The sequence below is a fragment of the Bombina bombina genome, chromosome 7, assembly GCF_027579735.1.
Source record: "Bombina bombina isolate aBomBom1 chromosome 7, aBomBom1.pri, whole genome shotgun sequence".
NCBI lineage: Eukaryota > Metazoa > Chordata > Amphibia > Anura > Bombinatoridae > Bombina > Bombina bombina.
This window is the reverse complement of record NC_069505.1, coordinates 267,281,436-267,298,515: the sequence shown is the minus strand read 5'-3', so window position 1 is coordinate 267,298,515 and position 17,080 is coordinate 267,281,436. Positions and strand designations below refer to the sequence as shown.

Here is a 17,080-nt window from a genome sequence, read left to right as displayed (position 1 = left end):
GGCAGAAGCTTTTTTTGCAAATATGCTTCTAATCTAATATGGAAATGCAGAAATGTGTATATCTTTAAAAAATAAATAAATAAATAAATATATATATATATATATATATATATATATATATATATATATATATATATATATATATATATATATATATATATATATATATATATAGTTTAAAGATGTATTACTTTGCTGTAGTTTGCCAAAAGCAATTCTAAAGCATTATTTTTACATTTTTGGCTTCAGAAGTGCTAAGTTAAGATGCTTCTGTATTTTATCAATAATGACTACCAAAGCTGTTAATGCTATAAACAGTATTAATGAATTTTACAGAGGAGGAATTAGAATACTGTTTAAAATTATCTCTGACTTTGTTTCTTTATAAGAAGGAGGCTTAGGTGAAAGTTTTTTTCTTTAAAGGGACACTGAACCCAAATCTTTTCTTTCGTGATTCATATAGAGCGTACAATTTTAAGCAACTTTCTAATTTACTCCTATTATCAATTTTTCTTCATTCTCTTGCTATCTTTATTTGAAAAATAAGGCATCTAAGCTTTTTTTTTTTGGTTCAGTACTCCGGACAGCATTTTTTTATCGGTGGATGAATTTATCCACCAATCAGCAAGAATAACCCAGGTTGTTCACCAAAATGGGCCGGCATCTAAACTTACATTCTTGCATTTCAAATAAAGATACCAAGAGAATAAAGAAAATTTGATAATAGGAGTAAATTAGAAAGTTGCTTAAAATGTCATGCTCTATCTAAATCACGAAAGAAAAAATTTGGGTTCAGTGTCCCTTTAATAAGAACTACTACAATGAAAAAAAAAGTGCTAGTTATTTTACTATGCTAAAAAAACAAAAAACAATGCACATTTGTAAAAGAGCATAGGGACATGCTAAATTTTTTTTTCCCATAAAAATTTGAAGAGATATTTAAATTTTTGTCTTAAAGGGATATCTAGTAAAAATTAAACTTTCATGATTCAGATAGAGCATGCAATTTTAAGCAACTTTCTAATTTACTCCTATTATCATTTTTTCTTCATTCTCTTGCTATCTTTATTTGAAAAAGCAGGAATCTAAGCTAAGGAGCTGGCCCATTTTTGGTTCAGAACCCTGGATAGCGCTTGCTGATTGGTGGCTACATTTATCCACCAATCAGCAAGTGCAACCAAGGTGCTTAGAATCCTGCTTTTTTAACTAAAGATAGCAAAATAACAAAGAAAAATTAATAATAGGAGTAAATTAGAAAGTTGCTTAAAATTACTGCTCTATCTGAATCATGATAGAAAAAAATTGGGTTTAATTTCCCTTTAACATTTAAATTTAAAGGAACACTAAAGACTTCCTGATTTTCTGTTTCCAAAGTGCTGCAAATTGCCTAAACCAGCTCCTGGATTTGCAGCATTTACAGTTTACGGAATTTGTTATTCAGCTTCTCTAATGAATAGAAAAAAAATAATTTTTTACAAAAAAAGCAAAAAGAGTTTTAATGTTCTTCTTAAATGATTTTACTTTACTTTTATTCAGACAATAAAAAATGTCAACATTTTTAAATGCTGTTTTTCAATCTAGAAGGTGGAACATTTTAAAAAAATTTTTTTAGTATTATGTCCCTTTAAGTGCATAAGCAATTTAGAGATTAGTTACATTCTGTTGTATTGGAATTAAATTTTAATTGTATCCCTGATTGCAAGTTTGTGAACATAGCACACACAATTTAATTCAGTATCCTTAGAAGGCATTTGCAATTTATCTTCCTTGACATTTCTAAGATCCTTTATCAAAAACCAACCTTAACAATGATGCAAGAACAGATCATATCCAGCATAAGGAGTTAATTATGAGACAAAATACAAAAATATTTAAGTGACCTGTGAAGTGTGGCCAAGGGTATTCTTTCACTGAAATGATGATAGATGAAGTTAATAGTGTCTTAGACCATTATCATTGCAAATTTGCATAAAAGTAATCACAATAGTAAGGAACATTAAAAATATTAATTACCCATTAAAATAAGTAATTTAAAATCCATTACATTTGGGTCTAATAAATGGATGAGCATTGAAGTAGTACACACAGGCTAATTTAACTAGTTGATATATTTAAGTGTTCAGCTTTATTTTGCTTTTAAAAATGTAGTCATGGTAACTGCAGTTGATTGTAATACAAAGAGGGGTATCATTTACTTATTGCATATTTTGGGGGTATATTTCACTGGCTGAATATGTTTAATATTGTTTTTTTGTCAACAGACATTAGTTTTACTGCTAGATAATTTGAGCTTCACTTAGAATTTGTACACAGGATATGTTTGAACCTCAATATTGTTTTGTCCTACTTGCAGATTTGGAACTTTGAACCAATACATCATGGGGCCGATTATTTAAACCTCATCAGAGCAGGGGCTGCCATGGTGGAATTATCTTAAAAAAGTCCCTTTAAGTGACGAGATGTCTCCTATTAAAATTAATTGAGTTCTCTGGAAAGGGGAACTCTGCTGGGGAGAGCATTGTTAGCAGTCAGCAGGGGGCGCACTTTAAGAATGAAACCTTGCAGCCAATATAAATCACATTATGCTGCTTTCTGCGTATAGAATCTTACAATTGCCTACATTTTCAAACTTTTTTTTTCTACTAGGTATTTTGTAGTAGAACCTCTCCACCTTTTCATTTACGGGAAAAAGCAGTGAGATCTGTAGTGCTGAAATGTTTAGAGAATTACACTGGGATTTAAGAGAAAATTTAATTTACACCCATGGAACATACGTCTTTGTAGATTGCTGCAGAATTTCCAGCATTTGCAAATAATGGCCACCTCCTTACTGTGTGCAGCTCGACCCTCCAAGACTTCCCCACTTAGCACTCAGGGCAAAAGTATGCATCACATACAGGCACCAGGGATATAGTGAAGCTCCCAAAGGGCTGGACACAAACTCTGCTCCTTGGCAGTCAATTTCAATGCAAAAACGCCAGATCTATGGTCCCATGTGACCGCACACAAGCCTGACTGGCTCTGCCCCCTCATATGATTTTTGAGTCTAAAATTTTATTGTGCACTTTTGTTATGTATGCAGAATATTGCCCTTAGCAAGACACCCTGTTATAAGGGTAAAACGTGCCTTTATATAATTCCACCAGGGAAATAAAAGGACTGGTGAGCATTCTTATAGAATCACACCAGCCCAGAGAGCTTTAGATTAGAGGACTCTATGTGTCTGCTATAAATTACACAATATGCTCATTCATGGAATAAAATTCAGTGAGTTATGGGGTGACAACATTGCAAGTTTTGACCAGTTAAGTCAATATACACCTGTATTATCAAATTTAACTGATTATATATATATATATATATATATATATATATATATATATATATATATATAAAAATATAAATATAAATATATATAAAATAATACTTTCTGGGTGTTCCTGATATTTATAATACTAATTTTACTTTATTCTTTTGGTACTCTTAGTTGAAAAGCATACCTACTTAGGCTCAGGTGCAAAAATGCATTACTCAGAGCTAGCTGTTGATTGGTTGTTGCACATAAATGCCTCTTTTCAATGTTTCACCAGCTATGTTCAGCTAGCTCCCAGTAGTGCATTCCAGCTTCTTCAAGAAAGGATACCAATAGCATTAAAGGGACAGTCTAGTCCAAAATAAACTTTTATTATTCAGATAGAGAATGTAATTTTAAACAATTGTCCAATTTACTTTTATCACCAATTTTGCTTTGTTCTCTTGGTATTCTTAGTTGAAAGCTAAACATAGGAGGTTCATATGCTAATTTCTAAGCCCTTGAAGGCCGCCTCTTCTCTCAGGGAATTTTGACAGGTTTTCACCACTAGAGGGTGTTAGTTTATGTGTGTTATATAGATAACACTGTGCTCACGCACGTGGAGTTCAGGTGAGCCAGCTCTGATTGGCTAAAATTAATGTCTTTCAAAAGAACTGAAATAAGGGGGCAGTTTGTAGAAGCTTAGATACAAGGTAATCATAGACGTAAAAAGTGTATTTATATAACTGTGTTGGTTGTGCAAAACTATGGAATGGGTAATAAAGAGATTATCTATCTATTTAAACAATAAAAATTCTGGTGTAGACTGTCCCTTTAAGCAAATTTAATAACTTAAAGGGATACTGAACACAATTTTTTTTTCTTTCATGATTCAGATAGAGCATGCAATTTTAAGCAACTTTCTAATTTACTCCTATTATCAATTTTTCTTCGTTCTCTTGCTATCTTTATTTGAAAAAGAAGGCATTTAAGCAACTCTTTTGGTTCAGACCCGGACAACACTTGTTTATTGGTTGTTGAATTTATCCACCAATCAGCAAGAACAACCCAGGTTGTTCACCAAAAATGGGCCGGCATCTAAACTTACATTCTTTCTTTTCAAATAAATATACCAAGAGAATGAAGAAAATTTGATAATAGGAGTAAATTGGAAAGTTGCTTACAATTGCATGCTCTATCTGAATCACAAAAGAAAAAAAAAATGGGTTCAGTGTCCCTTTAAGAAAATTAGTAGGCTGATTATAATCAGATGCTCTATCTGAATTATGAAAGAAAATGTTTGGGTTTTATGTCCCTTTAATTAATTTTCCCTTTAAATGAAAGGAATATATTACAGAAAAGTTATTTTTGATCTTTTAAATGTATAAATCTAAAGCACACTATAAAAAAAAAAAAACTTGCCTTTCCAAAATAAATAGAGAGGTAAATATTGCTAAAGAAGGAGATTAGTTTCCAACCAATATTGCTTAGTAATGAGGATCCAAGAATTACAGACAAAACAGTAGCGACCGTCCAACTCATATACTGTACAGAAGCAAAATATGTTTCACTTGAGAAGACTATAAATCTAATCAGGTGTGTAGGTTTATATTCATCTCCTGTGTGACAGCTCTCATGTCGAATCTCAACATCTTGTCATCATGTTTGTCATTGTGTTTGCTCAAGCGCGCAACAACAGTATCATAAAAAAACAAAAGGAACAGAGATGACACATTGTGCTTCGTAAAGCTTATCGTTGTCTGGAACCTACACCCAGATTATGCTTTCAGATCCTTATATAAAAAAATAGAGTATCTAAAAATGAATCAATGTTGATTTTAATTCAAAAGAACCACAGAGTTTTTTTTATTTTTTTTCCTTGCAGTAGTTTCTAGTTAAAATACCTAATAAAATAAACGGGCACCAGTGAAAAATACATGAATAAAATAAATAAATAAATAAAAAAGAGCAAGTTTTTCCTTTAGAATTTGTTATAATAAAGACAATCAAAAATATTAAAATGCCAAAATGACATCTTCATTATTATTATTATTATTATTATTATTATTATTATTTTATTTTATTTTTAAACATGCAAAACTGATCGGTAACTTTTGTATTCTTGGACAAAACCTTGTTGTTTTTTTTTTAGATTGCAGGAAGAACATGATAGCTCAGAATAATTACACATAAGATAATGAGATAATTAGACCGTTTGATTATTAGATAATTAAATGATAATTAAGAGATAATTAGCTTTGGTGATGAATCAGCAGTTGACACAGCTTTACATAGTCAGCCAGAGGACCCCTAATATCTGACCATAGAACTTGAGTGCAACATGGAACTATGCTAGAGAAAACTCCAACATTCACATGTTTTCCCTCCAGCATAAACATTAAAGGGACATAAATCTCAACATTTTTCTTTCACTATTATAGAGCTTACAATTTTGAACAACTTTCCAATTTACTTCTTTTATCTAATGTTCTTCATTATCTTTATATCCTTTGTTGAAAAAACATAAATGGAAAATGATGACCCAATAGCATGAGGCGAGGCATATATGTGCAGCCATAAATTAGCGCTCTGAAGTCTACCTAAGTATGCTTTTCAATAAATAATAGAAAGAAATTGAAAAATTGTTCAAAACTATGTTCTCTTTAAATCATGGAAGGAAAAATATGTTTTGACTTGCCCCTTTAAAGGGACAATAAACACTGAGATTTTAATATAAAATATTTAATTATACATAGTAAGCTTGCTTACTTATATTTATCTTATTTGCAGACTCAACTACAGATTTGATCTTCCAAATAAGGAAAATGGTGTTTGACGTTTTTCCATTGGAAAACTATTGCAGCAAGCAATGTGTTAATCTATTCTGTTTTTTGGAAAACTGTAATTACAAGGTGTTAAGTATAAATAGTATTAGAATATGAAAAGCACATAGCTGCTATACAATGAGTTGCACCTGTTTCTGGAATCATTGGGTTATACAATTGTACCAGTCTTTTCTGACTTTTATTTAAACAGACATGAAACACAATTTTTGTCTTTCATGATTTAAAAAGAGCACATCATTTTAAACAACTTTCCAATTTACTTCTATTATCTAATTTGCTTGATTCTCTTGATATCCTTTGTTGAAAAGCATATCTAAATAGGTGCTGTAGTTGCTGATTGGTGGATACGCATAGATGCCCCATATGATTGGCTCATCCATGTCCATTTCTCTTTCTCCAAAAAAGGATATCTAAATAATGAAGCAAATTAAAAAATAGAAGTACATTTACAAGTGGTTTAAAATTGTACTCTATCTGAATCATAAAAGAAACATTTTGGGTTTCATGTCCCTTTAATGATTTAAGTTTCTTTGCATAATCATTTTAAATACAGCACAACACCGAGCTTAGTATATAGGTTCCTCTCTCTATAAAAATATTGAGTAAAGATAGGGCTCGGTTACATGTGGTGTGCTATTTAGCACTTGCATTCGAGCGCAAACACTGCTGGAAGTAAGTTTTTTTTTTAAAGTTAAAAGCAAAAAGTTAGCGCAAGAGCAAAACATGATGTGTGCTAACTCAAGGACTTTAGATATCACACCCACATTCATTTCTCCCCATAGATGTCAATGGAGAACGCTTTAAAAACAAAAACAAACTAACACTTATCCCTCACATGCTGAACTGACACCCAATTAGACCAACTGTGCTAAAGCAAAGGTAGTTATGAATATTTGCCATTCCAATGTTTTCACGTCATCTGGGGTTGCTGGGTTCCGTGTACAGAGAGGAAGGGCATGGTATGCTGGCGCTGAACTGACCGTAATAGGCTGTATCAGACTGATATACTACAGGAAAGTTCTACTCTGTGAAAAGCATTACTGGGCTAAAAAGAAGTTGCACCCAGGTGGTAAATCGCCATAGAACAGGCTAACAATGTTATTGAGCTGTTTATTCGTTTCTGTGAGTATTAAATCTAAGAGGAAATGGGGCAACTAAACATGGACTCCTTGCTCAGTGTGCTTAGAGGAATATGGCTGCACCTCACTGATGAGGCCCAGTGAAGGCCGAAACAATAGCCTGGAGTTGCTGTGTTCGTTGTTTAGAGGGGACTTTCCTGGTATTTCGACACTGGACTAACCTTAATTGGCCGGATCAGACTGATATACTACAGGAAAGTTCTACTCTGTGAAAAGCATTACTGGGCTAAAAGAAGCTGCACCCAGGTGGTAAATCGCCATAGAACAGGCTAACAATGATATTGAGCTGGTTGTTCATTTCTGTGAGTGTGCTTCTCTGTCTGTGTATATATATATATATATATATATATATATATATATATATATATATATATATATATATATATATATATATATATATATATATATAATATATATATATATATATATATATATATATAATACAAGAAAGGGCTGCAGCACTCCAAATAAATATTTTAGTGATTTATTTACAAGCAGAAAAACATATTTGGAGTGCTGCAGCCCTTTCTTCTATTCTATATTGATCTGTCTTGGTGGGACAGAGACAGCTTGCACCCAAAAATCGTACAAATTGAAATTGGTGCTGGATTTTTTCTGATATATATATATATATATATATATATATATATATAGGTATTTACGTGAAGAACATATATACATATATACCTATACACATATTTTGACATTGTAGCCCTTTCTATTCAAGCAAATTGGCATATACATATACCTTTTAACCCTTAGAAAAAAAATGATGAAAATGTATATGAATATTTTTTATCAGATAGTGTATATATGAGTGTAGCACTTTATTTTGATGTATTTATGTTGTGTTTTGCTGCACATTTTTTTAAACTCTTACTCTTTAAGCCAGCCAGTTCTCCACCCATGCTAACCCGATGCACACATTTAGTTTGTGCTAGAGCACTGGTTTTCAATCCTGTCCTAAGGCCTCTCCAACAGGCCAGATTTTCAGGATTACCTTGGGTGAGAGCAGGTAAAATAACCACATTTACTAATTAGCTAATTATTTCCCCTGACTTCAGTTCAGATATCCTCAACATCTGCCCTGTTAGGGGACCTGAGAACAGATTTGAAAATGTGTGTGCTAGAGTGAACGAGTTTACTTTACTTTGAGTATGCGCTCAAGTTAGTGCGGTCCTTATATTAGTTATCGCACCCCGCAACACATATATTCTATGTATATGTTTTATGGCTATTCTCTTGCTTTCCTTGTTTCCATGTGAAAACATGCAGAAAAAATAAATAAAAGAATCTACTAACATGTTAGCCCATCTCCTATGGTTAAAATGGTGATGAGTTTCACCGGCATTTAAAGTTAAAATAAATAAATAAAAAATCTTAGCTCTGACAATGATGTTAACATCTTTCTTTTTTTTAGGGTTTTGGTGATATTCTTATATTTAAATCTTCTGTACTAGGCATCATATTTTTGCTAGGTGTCTCTTTTTTACAGAAAATGGACAGCGTTTTGCACATCTCACCTGTAGAAGATAACAACCTTCTGCATTTTCCTATTATGTATATAACTTAGTATGTTTTTGAAAAATTAAGCTTAGTCCCTGGAGGATACATTTCTCACCCATATATGGCAAAAGTAATGGTTATTTTATGAAAGTTGAGTACTTTTTCTCTGTAAGTACAAGGTCATATCTACTATACTGAATTATTTTGCTGTCTAGAATCCAGACAGTTATATGGAAATGGAAAGATGTTTGTCTAAATATTTGCAAAAATCCATCTATCTATCCATTCCATTAGGTAGCCTTTGCCTAGGGAAAGAGATTAAATTAAAAAAGAACAAAACATTATACTGTCCCTTTAAGCCATTAAGCTATAGTCTAATAATTTTTCCTAAAAAAACATCCCTGCATTTTACAAGGGTGAACTCATTTTCTAATGAACATCTTGTTGTAACAACCATGTAAACATAATTTAACATCTGGCCTAGTGTCTGCAGTGGGGCTTTATATAGATGGTTTAGTTTGCATGACAACTCAATAAAGGGAATTCAAGCATAGATGGTACTTCTGCGGGATGCTAAATTCCTAGCTATGCAAATATTGTATTCTAAATACTTCTCTGGAATTTTGTTTATTGATAATCTCATTTCTTGCTTAGTCAATGCCATTGCAATAGAGGGTATTTATCTTTGACATGCCTCCAAATAACTGAACGTTTGAACCTGGGACACAAATTGGTGGTTATTATTTTTTGTGGGTGGGACAAGATCAGTATTGGGTGGCTGTTAGCTGGGCCCTCATAATTTTCGTCCCATTAAAGCAGTGTTGTCATGTCAGTGTTTTGAGTATGGGTGATACACACAGTGGTAATATTTAATAGAGAAACTACATGTAGACACTATTCCCCAATCCAATATTGTTAGAGTGTTTTGATCATGTGTAGAACACTTGGGGATCATGAAAGGCACCTTGTACACAGAGGTTCCAGTACAATGCACAGGTGGAGCCAGAAGGCACTATGGAATGCTGAGCCCAAATAGGGGCTCTCCTACGGCCCTCAATACCGTTGTAGCTCTTATTATATTTATAATAGAAAGTGTATCATATACAAACAGAAGACAAAAACGACTTTGTAAAATAAGACTCACAGCTTTCCTTCATACAATATAAACCATTTTTTTTAGCTTATAAGTAATAAATATAGTGGGTAAAAATGTTTAAGGGAGTGAACAAATTCAGAGTTCAGGGGATCTATTTAACAATGGCCGAATGGCCCCTGTTCCTCTTGTTTCCACGCCAGCCTTCAGGCTTGCCGGAAACAGGAGTTAAGAAGCAGCGGTCTTAAGACCTCTGCTCCTAAACTCATACGCCGCCTCTGAGACGGCATAAAGCAATCCGATGCTATGATTGACATCCCCTGCTAGCGAATCTGCAGGGGGAGGTATTGCACCAGCGTATGCTGTCGGCATATATCGATGTGTGGCGGACATGGTTCGCTATAGCGGATCATGTCTGTCCGCACATATATAAATAAACCCCCAGAGCTCAAATTTGGGTTATACCATTTTTATTATTGAAAAAAAAAAAAAAGATAGAGAGAATGAATTTTCAGAATAATTATGCATATATTTTTTTACATATATTTAAAAAAAATATTTTATCTGTTTTCAAGCGAGACATTTTAAATTGAAGAGTTAACATAATGCATCTAGTTTGGCTTATTTAATCATGCAATAGGATTACATTTAACAAATCTGTTATAGAGCAAATGACTATTCTCATTAGTTTTATCTGCACTAATTACTACAGCTTCTTCGCTCCATGTCAGCTAATCACATATAGATAAGGTTTGGTAAAGGAGTTTCTGGATTCTTTCGAAATCTGTTTGTGCACTAGGTCAAAAACAATCAATATATTTGTCAAAGCCACTTATTTTTTTCCTTAGAATATCCTTGAGGACACAGTGCTCTTCATAGGAAGTAACTCTGTATTTATTTTCAAGGGGAAAAAAAAAAAAGAAAAAAGTTAAAAGTCTTATTTTGATAAAATACATTTTTTGAATACTAATATGGTGAATGCTGTTAGTGTTAGAATATACTGATTCTCTGTGCTGCAGAAAGTAAGCAGAATTGTTGCTTGTTTTCTTTTCTTTTACTATGTTAAAAACTCTTTGAGGCCTATTTATCATATGTCTGTCGGACCTGAACCGACAGTGCGGATCAGGTCCGACGGATATCGCTGAATGCAGAGAGCAATACGTTCTCCTTATTCAGCATTGCACCAGTGGTGCAATGCCACCCCCTGCAGACTCACGGCCAATCGGCCGCCAGCAGGGGGGTGTCAATCAACCCGATCATACTCGATCAGGTTGAATTCCGGCGATGTCTGTCCGCCTGCTCAGAGCAGGAATAGCACACAATTCACCAGCACTTCAGTTCATATAAATAATATCTTTATTATAGACCCATTAAAACAAGCGACGTTTCGGGGATTAACCCCTTAGTCATGCTATCAGAGCAGGAGGACAGGGTTATGGAGCAGCGGTCTTTAGACTGCTGCTTCATAACTGCTGTTTCTGGCGAGCATACAGGCTCGCCAGAAACACGGGGCTTCAAGCTCCATTCGGAGCGTGATAGATAGGCCCCTTAACCACAACTTTTTCATCATAGTTGAATCTTGACAGAATTGTTTATAAGGACGATAAAGTCAAAATTAAACTTAAATTAATTAGATGGAGATATTAAACCACCTTCTAATTTACTTCTATTATCAATTTTGTGTAGTTCCCTTGGTATCCTTGGTTAAAGAGTAATCCAAAGTGAGCTCAGGAGCGTGCACATGTATTAAACCATTTGGCAGCAGTGTTTGCAACATTTTTTATAACAATGTTATACATAGTTACAAACACTGCTGTCTAAGGGGTAAATTTACTATTGTGCAGATGGACATGACGGACGGAACTGAAGCGGAGTGGGTCGGAAGCAGCATCCGCTGCTGCATAAATCGACCCCCTAGATTGCTTTAGGCACATGCACACCCCTAAGCTCCTATCAGCCTTTGAAGGTTTAGCTTTCAACACAGATTACAAGAGAACAAAGCAAATTTGATAATATTAGAGAGTTGTATAAAATAGCATGCATTTTCTGAATCAAGAAAGCAATTTTTACTTTACTATCCCTTTAACTGCTTTATTATTATGTTGCACAGATACTCAGGAGTTTTATAACTCAGCTTACAACTTTCTACCTCTCACTCATGTGTAAGTAACCACCAATCTAATGTAACATGTCTACATACACATGAGCACACACATACACATACACATGAGCGCACAAACATGCACACACACAAACATATGCACACATGAGCACACATACATATGCACATACACACACACATGCACTCAAATACACACACAAATACATATGCACACACATACACATGAGTGCACACACACATACACACACATACACACACATACACACACATACACACACACAAACACATATGCACACACATACACATGAGCGTACACACACATGCACACACATGCACACACACACACACACACACACAAACACATATGCACACATGAGCACACATACATATGCACACCAACATACACACAGACACACACACACATACACTCAAACACGTATGTACACACATACACTTTCGCACACACACGCATACACACACATACACATGACCACACACACACGCACACACGCATACACATACACAGGAGCACATACACAAACACACATGTACACATACACACGAGCACACACACAAACACACATGCACACACATACACATGAACACACACATGCATACACATGAGCACACACACATACACACACAAACAGGCACACACATGCATACACATGAGCACACACACACACACAAACAGGCACACATACACATACACATGAGTACACACACATATACACAAACAGGCACACACATGCATACACATGAGCACACACACATACACACACAAACAGGCACACATACACATACACATGAGTACACACACATATACACAAACAGGCACACATACACATAAGCACACACACATACACACAAACAGGCACACACACACATACACATAGACATGAGCACACACACACATATACACAAACAGGAACACACACACATACACATAGACATGAGCACACACACACATATACACAAACAGGAACACATACACATGAGCACACACATATACACAAACAGGCACACATGCACATACACATGAGCACACACACATACACACAATTTGGCACACATACACATGAGCACACACAAACATGCACATATTTTACAGCACGGCAGCAGACCTCAAACTTGAAGCATTTCATATATATTTTTAGAATATTTTTTTTTGGTTTACATATGTAGTTAGAGTATAAATATTTTTATATGTATAGTTATTATTTAATTGTTACCCGTATGTATTTTGATTGGTTAGATGATATATTGGTGTGACATAATACTTTATAAACAAATCACCATTCTTTTCTTTTATAGTATGAATACTTCAATGCTGTTCTAATAAATGAAAGAGGTGAAGATGGAAACTATTTGGAACTGGGGAAGGAGTTTCTATTATTACCAAACGATCATTTCAACAATTTGCCTGTTAACATCAGTTTAAGTGATGTGCAAGTCCCAACCAATGTTTACAACAAAGGTAGGAATATCTTGTACCTTATGTACAATGTCACAGATATGCCCTTTCCTTTCGTATCGCTTCCATTTCTCTCCTCTTGCTTTTCCTCTTCTCTCCCATTCTTTCCTTCCATCCTCCATACTGTACGTCTTGCAGGGTGTACAACTTAAATAAAGAGTAATCCAATATTCCTCCACTAAACGAGAAGCGGCACTCTTAAATGCAAGCTTTAATAGTGACGTTTCAGGGTGATGAACCCCTTCTTCAGATGAGAGGAAATGGAATATATATATATTAATTAAAGTAAGAGATATAGACATATTGTATAAAAAATTAACAAATCTAGGCAAGTATCCCTGCTAGCTTTACCCAGAAGTAATGTATATACATTGTTATCAATGCACCAGGGAACTCTGGGTAATAAATAAGATATACAATATATCATGGTTTTTGCTTCTAAGTACTGTTTTAAACACAGCAATACCCTTTATGGAGTTGATCCAGAAAGAGAAAACACTTCTGGACAACTGTTTCAAGTTTTTTTACTCATTATCAGAAGGTAACTTTAACTTGCTTCTATACAGAGGAAAAGCAATACTTATTTGAGTTATAGTGGAGATAAATCCATGAGATAACAATCATCTATTACATAAAAGTAAGATATATAAGGGCCGATTTACCAAGCAGTTAATCGTCCCCAATGCATCGCGCCGGAAACAGGAGTTAAGAAGCACCGGTTTTAAGACTGCTGCTCCTTAACTCGTCCCCTGCCTCTGAGGCTGCGGACATCAATCCATCTGATCTCATGCGATCGGGTTGATTGACACCCCCTCCTAGCGGCCAATCTGCAGGGGGCGGCATTGCACAAGCAGTTCACCAGAACTGCTTGTGCAATGATAAATGCTGACAGCATCTGCTGTCGGCATTTATCGATGTCTGGCGGCCATGACTGCTACAGTGGATCATGTCTGCCAGACATTTGATAAATCGGCCCCATAGAATTATTGTATGGGAAATTAGCAAACCTAGGCAAGTATCCTGCTTGCTTCCCCCAGAAGTACTCTATATTCATTGTTACTTCAATGTACCAGGGAACTCAGGGTGCTCTAGAAAGAAGCTTCACCAATCAGCAAGGTAAACCTACCTTCTGCTGATGAGATTCAAAAAACTTGAAATGGCTGTCAAGAGGTGTTTTCTCTTGCTGCATCAACCCCATAAAGGGTATTACTGTGTTTAAAGTAGTACTTGGAATAAAAATATATATATATTATATCTACAGGTAAGATACATATCTTATCCAGAGTTCCCTGTTTCATTTTTAAAATTGTATAAAAAGTACACACATTTATATATAATATTGTCAGAGCAGAAGAAAACATCCCCCCCCCCCAGAATAACCTTGTACATGGCTTGATCCATGCTTCCTTAACAAAGATAAATCTGGCCAATGCCAGCCTTGCTGATGTTCCACCAGATCATCACAGATCCTCAAAACAAACAAAACTAAATTTTACAGTGGGTGCAAGACACTGTTGCTTGTAGGCCTCTCTAGGTCTCTGTCTAACCATTAAGCAACCAGTTGTTGGGCAACGGTGAAAATTGGACTTATCAGAGAAGAGGACCTGGAATCAGGCAGATTTATCTTTGTAAATGACGCATGAATTAATCCCCCTACAAGGTTATTCATGAGGAAAACTTGCTTCCTTCTGCTCTGAAAATATTCCCCAACTCTGAGGATTGTTTTTTTCCATTAAGACAATGTTCCATGCCACACAGCCAGGTCAATCAAGGTGAGGATGGAGGACAACCAGATTAAGACCCTGTCATGGCCAGCCCAATCTCCAGGCCTAAACCCCACTGAAAACCTCTGGAATGTGATCAAGATGAAGATGGATGGTCACAACCATCAAACAAAGCTGAACTGCTTAAATTTTTGCGCCATGAGTGGGATAAAGTCACCCAACAGTAATGTGAAAGACTGATGAAGAGCAGCCAAGACTTATGAAAGCTGTGATTTAAAATCAGGGTTATTCCACAAAGTATTGATTTCTGAACTTTTGCTAAGTTAAAACATTAGCATTGTGTTATTTAAAGTGAATGTCAATTTTGATGCTAAAGTGCCCGTTTTTTAAAAATTTGATTAAAAACAGGGGCACTTTAATTCATCAACATTTACATTTCACTCCTGTTGTAAAAAAAAAAAACTTACCTTTTAATCTTCACAGCAGCTCCAGCTTCCTCCACCCGTTGCAAAGCCTCTTCCTTGGTCTAAAATGAGGAATCCGGCTTCCTCCAATCACGGCATTGAATCATACACTGATTCCCCGGGGGGGGGGGGAGCCGTGATTGGAGGATGACCTATCCATCATTTCTGACATCAGAAATGGCTTGCAACAACCGGAGGAAGCTGGAGCTGCTGTGAAGATTAAAAGGTAAGTTTTTTTTCACAACAGGAGTGAAATGTAAATTTTTATGAATTAAAGTGCCCCTCTTTTTAATCAAATTTTTACAAACCGGGCACTTTAGCATAAAAATTGACATTCACTTTAAAAATGAATATGAACAAGTCACGAAAACAAAATCACATTCCCTCACTGACTTCAAGGGAGCCAAAAAATTTGAAAAAACTAACATCCGCAGGTCGTGCAAACACATTTGCATTTATTTAAAAAAAGTGCAACAAAAGAAGATTATATTGCATATGTCTTAATCCAATGTTCTGCATATAGCAGAATATGTTCTATTTATTCTTAAAGGGATATTTAAATATATATCTGTTGGATCTTTGCACAAATGTATATTTTTACCTATATATATATATATATATATATATATATATATATATATATATATATATATATATATATATATATATATATATATATATATATATATATATATATATATATATATATATATATATATATATATATATATATATATATATATATATATATTATCTCCAAAAAGCAGGCAGCTCACTGGTGAATGTGAAGTTGGACCAGAGAAATATGACAGATGTATATACAGAAGAAATTAATGATCATGTGATAATTAAATAGAACCTGCCTCCATTAATTAGTAAACATTAATAAAACAATGCTGATAGTTAGTCTATCTTGGATGTTTCACTGTTTGGTTACTACCATACTCCTATGGGTTCGATGGGTAGATAGACTAACTATCAGCATTGTTTTATTAATGTTTACTAATTAATGGAGGCAGGTTCTATTTAATTATCACATGATCATGAATTTCTTCTGTATATACATCTGTCATATTTCTCTGGTCCAACTTCACATCATCTCTGCGGATGTGATATATTTTTCAGACGTATTTACCCTACTATACAACAAGCATAAGGGATGTAATTCTGGATATGCAATTTTGTTTACCATTTAAGTATATAGTTGGTAATTGACTTATGTGCGTTTGGGTTGGAAATCTGATAAAATTACACATCCTTACTGCCCCCGCCTAAGTCACATACCAAGATATACCCAGAGCGGCTCTTGCCTTATTAGGTGGCTGGTTTACGTTGGTTGCCTATAGCAACCGCTGCGCTTCATGAAACTTTGATGTTCTGAACATGCGCAGATTATCCCCTGGTGATCTCTTGGTATTTG

General features: G+C 34.7%; 1 protein-coding gene across 1 annotated transcript in view; it reads left to right on the top strand.

The window, feature by feature from the left end:
- The window catches only part of CACNA2D3 (calcium voltage-gated channel auxiliary subunit alpha2delta 3), a 1,718,630-nt gene that overhangs the window by 668,922 nt on the left and 1,032,628 nt on the right, over positions 1-17,080 (top strand). Inside the window, 1 exon segment of the mRNA XM_053720740.1 lies at positions 13,313-13,475. Within this exon segment, the coding sequence (XP_053576715.1) occupies positions 13,313-13,475 (163 nt within the window).